The sequence below is a fragment of the Schistosoma haematobium genome, chromosome 1, assembly GCF_000699445.3.
Source record: "Schistosoma haematobium chromosome 1, whole genome shotgun sequence".
In the NCBI taxonomy this organism is placed as follows: domain Eukaryota; kingdom Metazoa; phylum Platyhelminthes; class Trematoda; order Strigeidida; family Schistosomatidae; genus Schistosoma; species Schistosoma haematobium.
The window spans coordinates 59,935,255-59,951,992 of NC_067196.1; the positions used below are offsets into that span (position 1 = coordinate 59,935,255).

The window sequence follows — 16,738 nt, forward strand, 5'->3', positions numbered from 1 at the left end:
TGTCAGGTGGATAAAATGGCATTTCGAGAAGATCTAACTAAACTCCAAAGTTGGACAGATGACAACGGACTTACCACTAACACTTCAAAGTGTAAAATAGTCCATCTGAGACATGTTGCAGATTACAACTGCAACTCAGGTAAATCCTCTTCAGAGGTGTCCCAAGTTGAAAAAGATCTAAGAGTGTTGGCACCCTATGGTCTGAAGTCTTATGCTAACTGTGACACAAATGCTTTTCGCGTAAATCTTACACTGGTAAAGTTGAAGCGCACTTTCAGCCATTTTCACGGATGGGCTTTCCATATAATTTTCAACAGTTTTATTTGTCCCCATTTAGAGTGCGGAAACATAGTGTTTTCCCTCACTCAAAAATGTTAAGGACACTCTGGAATGTATCCAACGGCAAGCCATGAAATGACACACCTTAATGACTAAGGAGAGCGTTTCGCTATAAATTAGCAACTTTTCCTTCTTTATCTTCTTTAATCGTTAATATGCCTGGGTTACTACCTGTAGGCGTTGGTAGTCCCCTGCTACTAGACACAGAAGTCCCTTAGGCGAAAAGTTCCTTCCATTCTGTACAGAGCCATTTCAACAATTTGAACTACCGCAGAGTTTAGTTTTAATCAACCAACGATTTCACCTCTCGCCGATGACCCGCCTGTCCTAGGCCAAATTTTCCAGCTTGTTATCTCCCTAGATGATTGGGTCTTATGGACGGTGTACCTTATCAAAACAAAAAATCATATTCCGGAGATGATATGTCATCAGAGCCTTGCAAAAGTCTGTGTTTAAGTTCTCGTCCCGAAAATGGCAGTTTATTGGTCCCAGTGGGACAAAAGTCGATTGACATTCAACATTTGGGGGATATTTCTTCTGAAGAGTATGAAAGGCTCGTTCTTTCTCCTCCCCCCGTTCCTCTGAATCTCGAGGCTGCTAGTGCTGCTATTTATGAAGCAGCCTGTCGTTCGCACTCTAGGACACAGTCAATTAGTGACAGCACGCCTTCCTTGAAGATAATTAAACACGAGGGATACACTGATTCACATAGTAACTGTAGTGCAAGATCTTCAGGTAAGCTTCAAATTGTTTCGACCCATTCGTATTGTCTAGTTCAGATATAATATTTATGTACAGATTTGAATTCTTCTAAATGTATATATCATGATCATATAGTATTGTTTAATAACTATGTCTAAATTCTTCTAATATGTTAACTATTGCATTCCCTGTGTTAGCTGTCCAGTCAGCGTATGAAGTGAAACTGGAATAGTGTTAAACGATTAATAATTGAGTTTAGTGCTTGAAGTTCGAAGTTATTTGAACTGTCTGAATGAATGTTAGTTTAATACATGTTTAAATGACTTGTCGAGGTTGTCATGTGTTTCACAAGTCGTTGTATATCATCCGTTTTAGTCCCATTGTTTTTGCTAGTCGTTATGAGATCTGTTAATTTGGTTTGTAAACTCTAATGCCCAAGTCAAAATTGTAGAACAAACTTTATAAATCAAAGGATCGCTCTGAAACTTCTTCCATAACGAGTCGTACTAGAGTACGTTCATTCTAGGAAAAACTAAGTCTACACTTCCTAGCACAAGTTTCTAGTTGGTAGTTTATTATCACTGTATGAATATCTAATTTAAACTCAAATTATAGTCGAATACGTGGCTTGAGAAAACCCTCGTATATACAGCGAAAATCTCCAAGACAAATGAATTAAAGGCAGAAACAAAAAGGATAAATATCAATCGGTAACAACTAGAAAGGTGGGGTCAGGACAGAGTTGACGAACCATAGTCGACGGCTTATGACCCATAAAAGGTAACAGAGGTAAGTAAATAATGTACTTCATAGTTCCGGATTTACTTCCTGATTCTGTCGCTTATTTACTTAATGTACAACCATTAGGTCATAACTATGAAACCCTCTTGACTTACTTAACCTTCATTTGGCCGGCTGTATCTGTAATCCCTCAAACAATGATGTCGTTGGTGTTAATATGTACTCGGTCGCCAACTTGTTTCCATAATTTAACGTGGCCATTTACTCTTTGTTAATCAACCTCTTCTGGAGATGTCTTTAATGATGAGTTGATCTTTCTGAGCGATCTAACCAACTGTAGGTACTGGTAGCTAAATAGTTAGTCGGCCACAAATTTAGTTATTTAAACACATAAACATTGCTGCAGGAGAGCAACACAATATAACGGCACCACACAAATTATTGGATTTGAGTGTGGGCTGGGACACTGCCTAGGTGCCCAAACCGAAGCAGGTGTGTCACAAAAGTATAGGATACGCCCACATACACTGGTCTAAGATGGTACGTCAGAACTGAATATATAGCTGAGGAGTTTAAGAATTGGTTGCACCAATGGTGGTACGAAACTAAATATGAAGATACGATTCCAAAATAACTGACTGATATAAAATTGTTGGTAAGGTAAATGCAATTTCACTATTGTGACCAATGAGAGATATGTCGAAAAAGGCTCTAACTATGAATCGGATTATTATACAGATCTCAACCAGGGAGTATGCATGTATCAGTACACCTATGACTATCAGTTAACCACCATAGATTAATGTAAGGTTTTGATTTCCCAGTCGATGTCTTTTTCACATTAGTACTATCGCTGTACCCCGGAGCAAGTAGTTTTGATTTTCGCGACCGACGAAGTTTTAAAGCTTTGTTATCCGGTTTGCTATTTCTCAAATTACCAACACCCATTTATTTCTATCTGTGGTTAAACTACACATTAACACTAACTAACCGCAAAGGAAAATTTTTAATTTAGGGAGTGAGAAACGTCCCAAATATTATTAAACCAGTACTCAAGTTAGTCAGAAGACTTTCCAGTTACCCCTAAACAGAACAATGCCATGCACGTAATTTTAGTCAATGTCTTATCGTAGCAGATAAAACCTTAGAAAGGGTAGGCAAGGGAGGTATAGCTTCTGTTAAGATGTCTGCTAATATTAAGTAAAGCAGGTAATTCTGGTGATCGTCACTAGACCTAGTCAATCCAGATGATAGTTAACTGTAAACTTTTTCGACTGATCTTATATTTAAGAGACAACATGGATGGATACTATCATAAAGTCTGTCAACCAGTAAAGTGGGTCATTACTAACAGATAAGTATGCCTACTCTCCAAAACGTTACTTAGGAAGAATGTCTAATCAATATATTCACGTTCGGATCCCAAACGGTTTATTTACGCGAGCTTTCTCTCTCTAAACTTAATTTAAGCCTCGAATAATTATAGGAGTTGAAACCATATTAGTCTATATGACTTCTTGGTTTTTCTATAAGGGGATTGCTCCTAAGATGGGACTGTCACTGACATTCACATCCTGATAATGAAGTCTGGAAGTTTTTCCTGTGGTGGGCTTCTGCTTTAAGTACTACGCAAAAATACGTACGATCCAGAATCAAGCGACAATAATCTTTTGAACGCCTTCAACGATAACTGACATCAAAATGGTCTGTAGAAATGATAAAACAGTTGAAACAATAAGCATTCACAAACTAAGGTAATTGTGATGTGTTACATATCCAGCCACCACACGTACCAATACGCATTGTTGGTTAGCATACGAGTAGGTCGTTAGAAGACCAGTCGTCCCCAAAGCAAGATATGAGGTAAAGTCATTGGTTACTTGTTTTAGCTGTATTGGGAAGTGCAGTCTTCCTGGTTGGAATCTGAGCGACAATCCTTGTCTATGACTAAAGACTTTATGTAAAATTATTCAAAATTGTCTCGGCGGTATTGCATTCATTTTTTATTTATTTTTAAACACAGCTCTAACGCTACGTAAAAGTTTTCTGCCCTAGATTTCATTTCGGACTACATTTCATACTTTTTGTAATGTCTTAAAACAGAATGATTTATCAAGGTTGACTTAAAACTAGATGCCGATTACTGCTAGTGATACGACTGCGAAATATTTCTAGCTGCTGCTGATTGCAACGGAACGAAACTTCTTTGTCAACACAAGGTTGAAAGCAGACTAAATTGTTCACCAATTACTTATATGACATCCAAACTAATAAATAATACATCATTTTAAATGTTTGGTCAGTCAATAATTTCGGATGAGTCGAACTATTGGTAGTTAATCAGTAATTTAATGTGTGTACAGCACCTGCAAGATAAATAAATAAATAATATATTTCATCACTGAATTATATATTTGTTCTATTCCTAACACCTCCCAAAAGAATGAAGTTTCTTTTTGTTTTCGCTCTGACTTTTGTTGTTTGATAACAGTGTTTGGTTAGGAAATCAACGTGTAAAGTTGTGTTCTTCCAAGGTGTGGCTTTTGAGTTTCTCGTTATGTATTATTTCTTTGGTAACATTCATAACTTGGGATTCCGCTGCGATTCTCTTCGACTGGTTCTCGATTTCATTACGACCATCTGACTAACCAAAAACCTTCAGCCACCACTTACGAGTACTGCTTGACGATCAAACTCTTGATGTAACTTGTTACCTTAATCTCTGTAGCTATATTGTTTCGGTCTTCTTTGATCTGGACTGTGATTGTCGAAGTCATGATATCGATTGAGCTGAATGCCACGGCCCTAACTAAAACATTTTCTTGTTTTGTACCTTCCACCTCTCTAGGACCGTTTACATTAATTACCAACTTGGGTAGTGTTTCTATCTTCCCATTCGTAGCTGTGATTTACTCATCTTCGGATAACATCGATAATGGCTTTGTTACTGTAGGCGATTCTGACATCTGAGAAGCAATTCTCATAACTTTGGTCTTGAATTTCACCTCGCCATTGGTTATCGTATCAAGCTTCATCCCAGAAAACTCCGAAATATTTTGACTCTATACTTACAGGGAAATATTATTTAATCATTGCGAATATAGGCTGTGTACTAATTCAGTCAAGTCCGTGTGTTCAAGTTGGCTTCGGTAATACAGCATGGTTTGGCTGTAGTTTCATCCTGATATGTAACCTTCCAATGTAGTAGTCCTTTAAGATGCAATATTCCACTAGTCACATTTTTAAGTCCGAAATGTTTTCTGGAATTCTGCTTTTCCTAGGTATCTTCATAGTTTGGTTGGTATTATAGTAATATAACATGTATCTGACTGTAGCCTTGTAGGATATTCATCTATTTGTAAAGGTATATATATTCTTTTAGCTCTACCTGTAACTCTGAATGTTGCGGGTAGGCTTCCTAAATTCAATGACTCTTGACATGAAGGGATTTTCTCCGTCCTGTTGTAGATCTAATTTTCCTAGGGCGCAACTGGTAACAATTTTCTATACGTCCGATGTTGTGGCATTGATAACAGCGACGTTTCTTGAAATGACAGTTAGGCAAAATGCCATTTTATCACTGCCAACAAATTGAAGGAAGCATTTCCTTGCTACTACTGACTTGAGAACATTGGTTGGGTGTTTTTTTTTGACTCTGTCATTTCATGTACTCCACTGGACTGTCCCGGTTGCAGAAGCATTGCAGTATCATATCTAAGGTTTATTAACCGTCGACATTCTTCACTAACTGTTTGTATTGTCAATTTTACTCAGAGAACGTGTATGGGTATGTGCATCTTTTGAGGATTGTAGACCGCAGATAAAATTAGGGCATTTAAATTGGTCATCTGAGACGGATTGTAATTTGAAGCGTTCGCATTTCCAGTTTCTCCCTTTTTGTTGATGTGAGGTATGGTAACTTAAAATGATAAACACGTTTGACATGTCATAGGTTGTCTGCGACTGCCTGACAGTGTATTCCACATTACTGTTAGTTGTATTGACGACCTTAGGTTTTTAAAGTTGGTTGAGTAATACAATTTTTGAATACATATAGTGTTTTTACAATTATGTTAATTCTTTTTAATTGTCATTTAAGCTCATGAGATTTCCAAGCAAGGGCCAAAAGAAGTTTTGCCTTGTCATACTGATACAAAGCCTCAGAACAAATGGCGACGTTTTCTGTGTTGTTTTCCTGATAAAGCTTGCCGTCCACTACCGTCGAAACGAAAGGATTCCTCTTCTGTTAAAGGAACATTGTCCGCAAAGTCTCCATCTCCCAGTGACGGTAAATCTAACTTCAATGAAGTAAATGATCTTGTAAATAAAAAGTCAACCAAACCGGCAAAATCTGGGAGCAAAAAACGCTCCGGAAAATTGAAGGGTTTGTCAGTTGACGACACAACCGGATGTAAAGCTGACCAATTAGCGCCCCCGTCATCTACCGAAGAATTACCCATACCTACTGCATCAATTTTCCAACCTGTTCTCCCCAGTATGGTGTTGAATGCTTTAGGATCAAAAGCTGATAGCTCTATCCATTCGGCTTCAGTATCAAATGGTTACAGTTTCAGCGATCCTGATGTTCGTGTAGAGTCACCAGTCTTGCGGTCGACTGTCGGAATGAATGTCAACACATCTAAGTCGCACTATCCGTTCCAATTTTCAGCCTTAAAACGTAACACATCTAATGATGCATACGGCATAAAGCTTACTGATAACACTGAATGTCAGAGTCCTACTACACAGGTAGAAAATACTAATGGTTTTGAGTCTGCACATCACGTGATTCACCAACAGTTACAGCCTTTGCATTCATCATGGGTTGAGTGTGACAACCCTGATGGTAATCATCTTGTCCCGGACAGCTATCCTCATGACCAATATGCTATCAATTACGATAGAAATAATGGACAAGGTGATGCTTCTTCCGAAAATCTTGACCATGTAAGTTCGAAATTGAGAAAAATAAATCTAGCTTTAATTGACTCATGAATTCAACTATTAAATTACTAAAATCTCAACAAAACCCCCTTCTGATAAAATACATCATTTTATTTAGAGTGAAACTAAGCATATGCATTTTGCTTTAAACCTTCCCAACCCCGATTAGCTTGATTTTATTCTGTTCGATAATGTATTAACAATTTTTATGTGCAATTTAGCAAGCCACTCCAATAAATTGAGGATCTTGCTTCTGAACTACCCGAATATTTCATCAGCGTTCTTAATATCGGTTCGAGTCATCGTGCAATGACACAAAAGTTCTCCACTTTAGTGTTTTAACATCGTTCCCCTACATGTCTTATCAAAAGTTGCCGAAAAAATATTATCATCAGCAAATATGTTTTATAACTCCTATTCTTTACCCTCCTTGAACAAATAGTGGTTCTGAAGGCAAACAGACCATTACCTATCTGCACTGATTCACCTGCTTTTAAAGTGCTTTTATTCACAGATAGTTTGCTTATTGTCTCAGACTCTTCACATTCTTTTTCTAAACTATATCTTAATGATGCCTGTCTTCAAATGAAAGTGATTAAATACTAACTACTTGATATAAAAGCCACCCCATCTGTCTTAATAACTAATAGATACAACTGTCTGACATTCATAGAGTTACCTATTACCTAAATTATATAACAGTTGTCGCCAGTTCTCGAAAATACTATTATAGCAGACCACAATCTGTACTACAAGGAATCTACCATGAGGGTTTTGGTTTTGTCCAATGAAATTCTATTCTTTCGATCAGTAAAGTAGCTTGATAGTTGTCAGCCTGATCCAGAAAATATTCGTTCTTTACAACCTGTTCATCGTCAAAGACATTTACTTGTCAATAGTACCTTGAGCCCAATGGAGACGGTCCGAACTTCTTGCCTTAAATGCCCTGTATGCAATCTCTATCTCCTACTTGGTAGGGATGTGCTTTTGAGCTTCAATAGTTGTGAGCTGACCATATATAAACTGAGTTAGAAACTCGAACACCGATTCCAATAAGGGGACATGCTGTTTTTGCTTTTTGCCACTCAGTTGTTCCATGAGTTCGTTTATGGTCGGGGATTCACGTGATTGAATGATTAAAGGCTATTTCCTATTATATTCGGGTTTAAATATGGGACTCAGACAGACTAAGTCGTCTTTGACTACTAACTCTAAAGTTATCGGGTTTCAAAAGCGCCTCACTGGTCAGATGAATATATTAGAAGTTATGCAGAAGCCTCAGTAAAAGATGTATTAAAATTTAGTTGTGTTGATAAGCATTAAGTAAACGTCACTTCTTGTTTTGATAAGTGGATAGTTGAAAGAGTTTACCTCAAATAATTACATCCCGACCGAAGCTGCTACCTTGACGTGGTGGTCGGGCTTGCCTATCGTGATGACCCAAGCGAGCTATATTGGCTGGAACATATGTTCCTGTAGGTTCTACCATGCCAGGCAGGTCGATTGGAGAACGGTAAGACTAAAAGCAGCAACTCAAGGTCTGAGGGCGAAGTCGTACTGCTGACTGTAGAGGGGTGTGACAGCAATAAGGTGTTTCCCTCGGACAACCAGCATGACAGCGATGCTGCCTTCCCGCAAGGAGGGGTGGGGCTAGAAAAGGTCGACCCTAAAAATGTCACACCTCACCTTACCTCACGGATTTCCTTCTCCGGCGGTAAGGCCCTTTGAAGAACGGAGCTAACACGTCAAAAACCTTCCACAAAAAGGCCGTGCGCGACCGGCCTCAAGCAGTTGTCCCTTGGGCTCTGCGGTCACGCTCCCAGGTCGTTAAGACCAACACTAATCCAATTTCCTTTTCAGGTTCCTCAAGAAATACCCTTCCACGGTGTGGGCAGCCGGGAAGTGATATCAGCCCTCATACCCGTGACAGCACACGAGACCAAGTTGGTCACATTCAAATCCTTCCTACACCTCTTAATACCTCTCTTATCTCCATGACTAACCCTTCTCACGTCTCTTTATCATCTCGCACCGCTAGGGCAAACGATTCGAGTACGTGGAACGCTATTCCTGGTCTCCTGAAACCACGCCCTAAACTACACGTAGGAGCTTTTAACGTACGAACACTATGCCAAATAGGGCAACAGGCTTCCTTAGCTAGGACTTTAGAATCCCGCGCCATCGATGTGTGCTGCGTCTCCGAAACGCGCATACAGGATCCGAGTAGCGTCATCTATTTGACCTCACCAAGCCAAAATAAAGAACCGACTCGATTCACACTTCATGTATCTGGAAGCCCTGATTCTGCTTCCCGTGGCCTCGCCGGTGTAGGTATATCATTGAGTCTTAGGGCAGAACTAGCTCTCTTAGAGTGGATCCCAGTAGACAGTCGTTTGTGCGCTGTCCGACTGAACGGAGCAGTAAGAATCCGAAACGATAGGGACACTCGTCGTTGCCTCTTCGTCGTCTCTGCCTATTCTCCCACTGACTGCAGCTCAGATGATGTAAAAGATGAGTTATACAGAAAGCTCTCCGACCTCCTCCTTAAAGCTAGGCGTTCGGATGTAGTAATAGTGGCCGGTGACTTTAATGCTCAAGTAGGTAAACTAGGCGATAGGGAGAGACACCTAGGTGGATCTTATAGTGTCGTGGCTCAAAGAACAGATAATGGCGACCGTCTGTTGCAGCTATGCTCAGATAGCCGCCTGTTTCTTGCAAATACTAACTTTAGGCATAAGGAAAAATATCTTTTAACATGGAGACCCCCTAATTCGTCCCAACGTTGGACCCAAATAGATCACATCGCTATCAGCCACCGATGGAGGGGCTCGATAGAAGACTGTCGCTCATTCTGGATCACATGCCTAGATTCAGATCATGCTCTAGTGCGAGCACGTATTTGCTTGCGTCTTACTGGACGTAGGAAAGACGCTGCAAGGAAACATCTTAGGGCCCTACTTAATGATAGTCAAGCTAAGAATATATTTCAGGAACAACTAGGAAAACAGTTACGCAGCCATGTATGTGATGCCCACTCTGAGGCAGCATGGAATGATATCCGAAAAGCTGTGGAAACAGCAGTGATATCTACCAGTAAGGTAACCCGTAAGGTTAGGGAGCAACACTGAGTCTCAGCAACATCTATCTCACTGATAGATGCTCGGAAACTCATTCCACCTGGCTTTGAACATAATGAAGAGCGGAGTCAGCTTAAGCGCAAGCTGACAAGAAGTCTACGCAATGATCGTAAACAGTGGTGGGTAGCGAAAGCAAGAGAGATGGAAAAGGCAGCGGCAATAGGTAATAGCAGACAATTGTTCAGACTTGTTAAGGAAACCGGTATTAGGAAACCGACTGTTAGCGAAACAATCTCAGAGAAAGATGGACATATTATACATTCTCAATCCAGGAGATTGGATCGATGGGCAGAAAATTTCAGGGATCAGTTCAACTGGCCTTCAGCCACACTTCGGTTTCCCACGATCTCCAGTCAACCTGAATGGCAATTTAATGTAGGTCCTCCGTCTCTTTACGAAGTTGAAAAAGCCATAGGAAATCCGAAACGAGGGAGAGCAGCAGGCCCTGACAGGTTTACTCCTGAGATTTTTAAGGATGGTGGTCCAGTATTAGCAATGAGATTAACCGAGGTCTTAGGTAGAATTTGGGAACTGGACGTAATCCCATCTGACTGGTCTCAATCACTGATTGTGCCAGTCTATAAGAAAGGACAAAAGTCCTCTTGTGACAATCACAGAGGAATCAGTTTGACTAATATAGTGTCTAAAATATTAGCTTCAATAATACTTCGACGCCTAACTAAAGCTCGTGAAGAGCAGACTAGAGAAAACCAGGCTGGTTTTCGACCTGGACGTGGTTGTATAGATCAGATATTCACACTACGTCAGGTTCTAGAACACAGACACTCGTTAAGACGCCCCACAATGGTAGTATTTCTCGACCTTGAGGCGGCATTCGACTCTGTTGATCGTAAGGTTCTATGGCAGTGTTTGTCACTGAAAGTAGTACCAAAGAAGTACATTAACCTTATAAAGGCTCTCTACTCGAACACAACTGGTAGAGTGAGAGCTTATGGCGAACTGTCATCAGAATTGATTACCTCAAGTGGTGTTCGTCAGGGCTGTCCACTCTCCCCATTCTTGTTGAACTTTGTGGTCGACGTACTTTTAGAGATAACACTCTCCTCATCTAAATTTCCAGGAGTTGAACTTCTACCACGAGATTCACTTTCTGACCTAGAATATGCCGATGGCATAGTTCTATTTGGTGAAGACGCCGACAAAATGCAGAGTCTTCTGACCACTCTAAACAACAATGCAGGCATGTTCGGGATGCGATTCTCCCCTCGAAATGCAAAATGTTGCTTCAGGATTGGGTTACATCGACACCCGAACTGATGATAGGGAGTGAAGTAGTTGAGTGTGTCGATCGCTTCACTTATCTTGGAAGTCTCATCAGCCCTTGTGGTCTGGTGTGTGACGAAATCTCAGCACGGATACAGAAGGCTCGACTAGCTTTTACCAACTTGCGTCATTTCTGGTGTAGGCGAGATATCCGTCTACTAACCAAAGGACGGGTTTACGGCAGAGTTCGTTCTGTCACACTTTATGGCAGTGAAACATGGCCGGTAAGAGTGGAGGATATTCGTAGGTTGCTAGTATTCGATTATAGGTGTCTTCGAAATATTGCTCGTATATCGTGGGACCATCGAGTAAGTGATGCAGTTGTTAGGAAACGGGTACTAGGTAAGGATGGCAAATCAATTGATGACGTAGTGAAACTTCATCAGTTGAGGTGGCTGGAACACGTGTTACGTATGCCCAACCATCGACTGCCTCGACGTGCTATGTTCATTGGTATAGGAGTAGATTGGAAGAAAGCTAGGGGCGGCCAGACCAAAACATGGCACAAGTCCATGAAGTCACTGACAAGTGGTCTGAGTCATGTCGGTAGGTGTAGACTACCTGGTTGGGGACCACGAGATGATAGCAACCGATGGTTAGAAACCCTGAATGACATGGCTCAAAATCGTTTGCAATGGCGCAGGTGCATCCACTCTTTGTGTTCTCCCAAATTTTGATCTTATTCCTCCTTGTCTCTTTTTTTCTCCTCTCAGATTTATTTCACTGTATTATACTCTTTAAGTATCATCTCCAAACACTAATCTTCCTGATTACTGCTTATACTCTTGCTACCTCTACCACTACGGGATTTGAATCGACAACTGCATCTCTGTGCTAATGTGGTGTGGCAACTCGGACTGATGTCCGTACGTACGAAGTTCTACGTTGTTACTGACTGACAAATAATTACATTGTTATAAATTAATAACTATCAATTCGTGAGGATTCCATTTTTATCATTGAATTATTTTGATTCAGCATTCATATATTATCAAGATTATCGAAAAGGCCCTAAATCCATTTATTTTCTTTTTCAGTTACCACCTGGAATAGATCTATTGGGTGAAGTTGACTCAGACTGTGTGAATAAAAAGTGCTTAGTTTTGGACTTGGATGAGACATTGGTGCATAGTTCCTTCAAAGTAAGCCTTATTTCATTCAATTAATCTCAAATACTTTCTTCGTGATTAATTATGATCGTTGTTCATGAATCACTTTAGTTAAGTAAATAGTTTTGATAGTATATAAAGTAGATAGATTGTTGTCAGCGATGGAATCTATGAGTTGTGTTCGGTTTGTTTCCATATATTAATTTATCTAAAATACGAACCAATACAAATGGATCATATGTTTTCTCACTGAATACTTCTAATAACCTCAGGGTAAATCTATACGGTAACTTGAACACATGAGAAAAGTTGCGAAGATTGACAATAAGGATTTATTTGACTCCCAAAATAAATCGAAATGATTTAAGAATACCTCACATTTTATATGATTTATTTACAATTGGATTAAAGTCAGATTTGTATAAATCGAACTGAGTTGTATTTGACAATAATAATTCAATAACTTACTGTGCGAACGCATATTTACAATATCATACAATTAATCATCTGTAGTCCTTCTTAAGATGTGATGAATACGCACACGATTGAAAAAAAGTCAATTTCATACGTCGTTCACATTCCAAATGATTAAGCTATTACTCGCCATATCAATGGATACCAAAACAAATGTGCCACATAAATAAGAAGATGAAATTGCAAAAAGATAGAGAAAGGAAGGAGACTATAATCAAAATAAACAAACGAATATAAATAAGTGAACGATAATAGTTTGTAGTGAGAGAAACAACAGTCTTTTTGGTTAAAGTTCTCATTTTTATGAACTTCAGCACCGTCATTGGCTTCTATTCTAGGCCGTGTCTGACATTTCAAATCACTAAGTTGCACTATTTCTAGGATCCCAACCAGTTAGTTATGATGGACTGACATGTCAGTCATGCATAGCTTCCTTTCATATTCCAGCACCATATCATACAGCGGCTACTTCTCCGCTTCTTCCAACCAGTCCCAGCATCGTGACATACGTACCAATATATATTCTTAAATACTTTTAAAATACCTGTTTTGGGCAACCAGTAGCTAGTGGCCTCCAGTAATGTACTCGTCATGGGAACAATATGCCATACCAATCTTCACGTTCCAAAACCATCGACTTAATCTCAAGGAAAATTGAAATGAGTGATCACTAATACCTTCCATTAATTTACTTACATTTTCTTCAAATAAATATTATGGTCATTTTGATTTGTTTGGAAAATGATTTTAGTTTATAAAGTAAACTTTTCCGGTATAGTATCTCTTTTGTTTACCTTACTTTTTGCTTTGTAATCGATCTGTCGTTAGAAAGTGAGCGAGAATCCTTTTCATTGGTACTATATAGTTAGTTTATATTTGTCACTGTTTATCAATTGTATTTAGTTGATGTTTGTTTACATTCGCCCGTATATGTGCGCACTTTATTAGGCGACTGTCTGTATAGCTTCATATTTGTGTGCGATAAAATTCAGAGCCGTGTGACTTCGCTAGGATATTATTTCGAGTGTTTTTTGTACCAGAAAGTATATCATAAAATTCAAGTTTTACGATACTAAGTGCTTCGGTAACAACAATATTTTATTCTGAAACGAATTTTAACTATTATTTGACAAACCATTTATATCATTAGGTGTAAAACCAGGTTATTAAGTATTTTTCTCAAAATATGCCTGATAGTATCTGCAATACACAACACTTTGATCTCATGGTAATAATGTTTGTATTAAAAAAATGTCAACCAAGTATACTGCCTAAAAAAGATATCTAATCAAACCCTTGATAGGTAGATAGAAAAGTTCATGACAAGCTTCTTTCAGAATCTGTCGCAAATATGCGACGTCAAATAAAAAGCTAAAGTTGCAATATTGTATAGCAATATAAAAATAGTTAACAGAAGTGTGGACTTTAAAACATATAGGGTTAGTACGGTCACTAAACGGTCTAATGAGTTTTCGATTCGAAGATCCCCAAGATTTAATGGGAAATAATCAATAAATGTATCTGTACAACTTTGAATAGTGTTCTAGAATATTCAATAAGCATGGGTGACAATAGTTAATTACATTTATTTGTTAGAACTTCTGCATTATGAACAGTGTATCAGAAGTCCGAGCGTCTTTTGCCTACTTGACTATTAACATTGGATTTTCAAGCAAACTGTACGAAAGAAACTTTAACTATCTGGCATATTTGCAGTGTTTGTACCATAAAAGTGATTGAAAGTCATTCGTAGGGGGAAAGCTTTAAAACGATTAATTTCTGGTGAATCAGGTCAAAGTTATGTTCTTGTTTTGCAGACTAATTTGTTTGTATCATTATTGTGGAGTTCCGTGAGTCCGGCGCTTTACTTATGTCTACTTGTTTAGGCACTTTGAGAGTTTTTATCATAAGCGTACATAAGTTTGAGGAAAAATTAACCGTATGAGAATAGTTATTTTTCTTCATAATTACTGATTTGTCAGTGTCACACTTCTTCAGATCTCTTACTCAGCTTTATGAGGGATCCGGTCATTTCGTTGTATACATATTAGTTTGAGCCTATTTGTTGGAATCCGGTGACATTCTTTTCCAACTTTATGCAGTTAGTAATGTGAAGTATATTCATGCATGTTTACGAAGTAATATAATGACAAATTAAGAGACCTATGCTTAGATAATTGATAAAATGGATTTATTACAAATATCAAGAAATATATTAAACGTAAAAGTAGTTTTTTTGATTATAAACAAAATGTTAAGATATGCGTTCACCCTAATCAAATCCATTTCTTCAACAGTATATAGTATTGTTCGTTCTAATTAGATCTGAACAGATATGAGAATTTCGTTGTCTCGGTTTAACATTTTTGTTCTTTAACTCATATCTTCTGGGTTATTAGAATAGTTTGGAATTTAGAACTTTTGTCATATATTTATATCTGTTTATGTCTACAAGATTCATATGCTTCAAATATCTTTTTCATATTCCAGTATGTAGAAAACGCAGATTTTGTTGTTCCCGTGGAAATCAATGGCACTATTCAACAAGTTAGTCAAATTGTACTTTTGAGACATGTGATAATTTGATTTAGTTTATCTTCATTCACACTTAATTTATCCAAATTTATTGCATAAAAACCCCTATACGTCATCTGACAAATAACGGTTAGGCAGAATTTTTTAGACGTTATCATTTACAGTCGTATCTATAATAATTTCAGATATTGTAGTCTACTGTTTCTGACTATCCTTCGACTATTACGTAATTTGTATTTGATACTTGGAATTTTTTATCGACCCTCGACGTTGTTAATGACCCAACACCCTACTTTATAGACGCTTATGTATAAAATACGATCATACGGCCTTAGTAAATGACAGTTAGAAAAAAGACCTTCTTTGCTGAACTAAAGTTATTACTTAGATTCATTCTGTAGGGTTTATCTCTGTGAATTTGTCTTACAACGTGATTGCTTGGTATGAAGTCGAAAACATCTTATATTGTGAAATGTCACATGGTTACTTGTGGATTATTTTGCAACTACCAGGTTTACTAACTAAATATTAATCGTTCAGGTTATGGATGTGTAATAGATTGCTAGCTGACTGCTGAACATAAATGATCTATTTGTATAATACTTCCTATTGTGTCTCATCACACACGTTTATGGACATTTCCGATCAATTATTTGAACAGAAACAATTAAAACTAAAGCATAAATCCTCAATAGGAGTATGGTCATCTTCATTATAGGGTCTTGGGTAAGAAGGTAGTCATAAAGAAATAAATGTTTTACATGGCTACTCTCGTTAGTTTCATAGTATTACTTTGAGTGAGATGAAATAATTCGCAATTTGCTGATGTATGTTGAATGCGTGGTGAGTAATGTAATGATCAGACGCAAAGCTAATTCTTCCTTTGGGCTCTACCATTCCAGACAGGTCGATTAGATATCGGTTGGAAAATAAACAGCAAGCACATTGTTTGAGCTAGGCTCTGTTGCCGACTGAATTGTCATATGGTAATAGATAGACAGAAGACAAACTGGGAAATTTGTTTCTAAAAATATGATGTGGTTTGTAAAGTATAAACTAGCATTAAAAAATAACCGAACTTCAGCAACTGTCCTGCGGTCGACAGTACTTTAAATAGTAAACCAGTTGCTTTGCCGAGCCCATCGAGAATATTTTTTTCACAATTTGGGCAACGGGGAGGTGTTTACCGTTGGCTTTAACTAAGAACACTAATCAATACTGCTCATAATCAAGCTATTTACTCATTTTATACTTTTTTTCTTACTAATCATACATTAGTTCCATATGTCTTCTCATTTGCAACATGGTAACCTTGGTCTAAAACATTACCCCGAACAACGTGTATCATTCGGTGTTCGAATTGTATGTAATGTATCTCGAACCCACCTGCAAGACTGAAATCTCATTGATTTAACCTTGCTAAGACCAATATATTTGACTCAGTTAGTCATCTACAACGTAGGACCGGGCACA

General features: G+C 38.3%; 1 protein-coding gene across 1 annotated transcript in view; it reads left to right on the top strand.

Annotated features, from left to right (window-relative positions):
- Positions 1-506: 506 nt before the first annotated feature.
- The window catches only part of CTDSP2_1 (CTD (Carboxy-terminal domain, RNA polymerase II, polypeptide A) small), a 29,661-nt gene continuing 13,429 nt past the window's right edge, over positions 507-16,738 (top strand). Inside the window, exons 1-4 of the mRNA XM_051209242.1 lie at positions 507-1,074; positions 5,882-6,729; positions 12,185-12,289; positions 15,221-15,277. Of these exons, the coding sequence (XP_051074677.1) occupies positions 714-1,074; positions 5,882-6,729; positions 12,185-12,289; positions 15,221-15,277 (1,371 nt within the window). The 5' untranslated portion in view covers positions 507-713. The remainder of the gene's footprint in view (positions 1,075-5,881; positions 6,730-12,184; positions 12,290-15,220; positions 15,278-16,738) is intronic.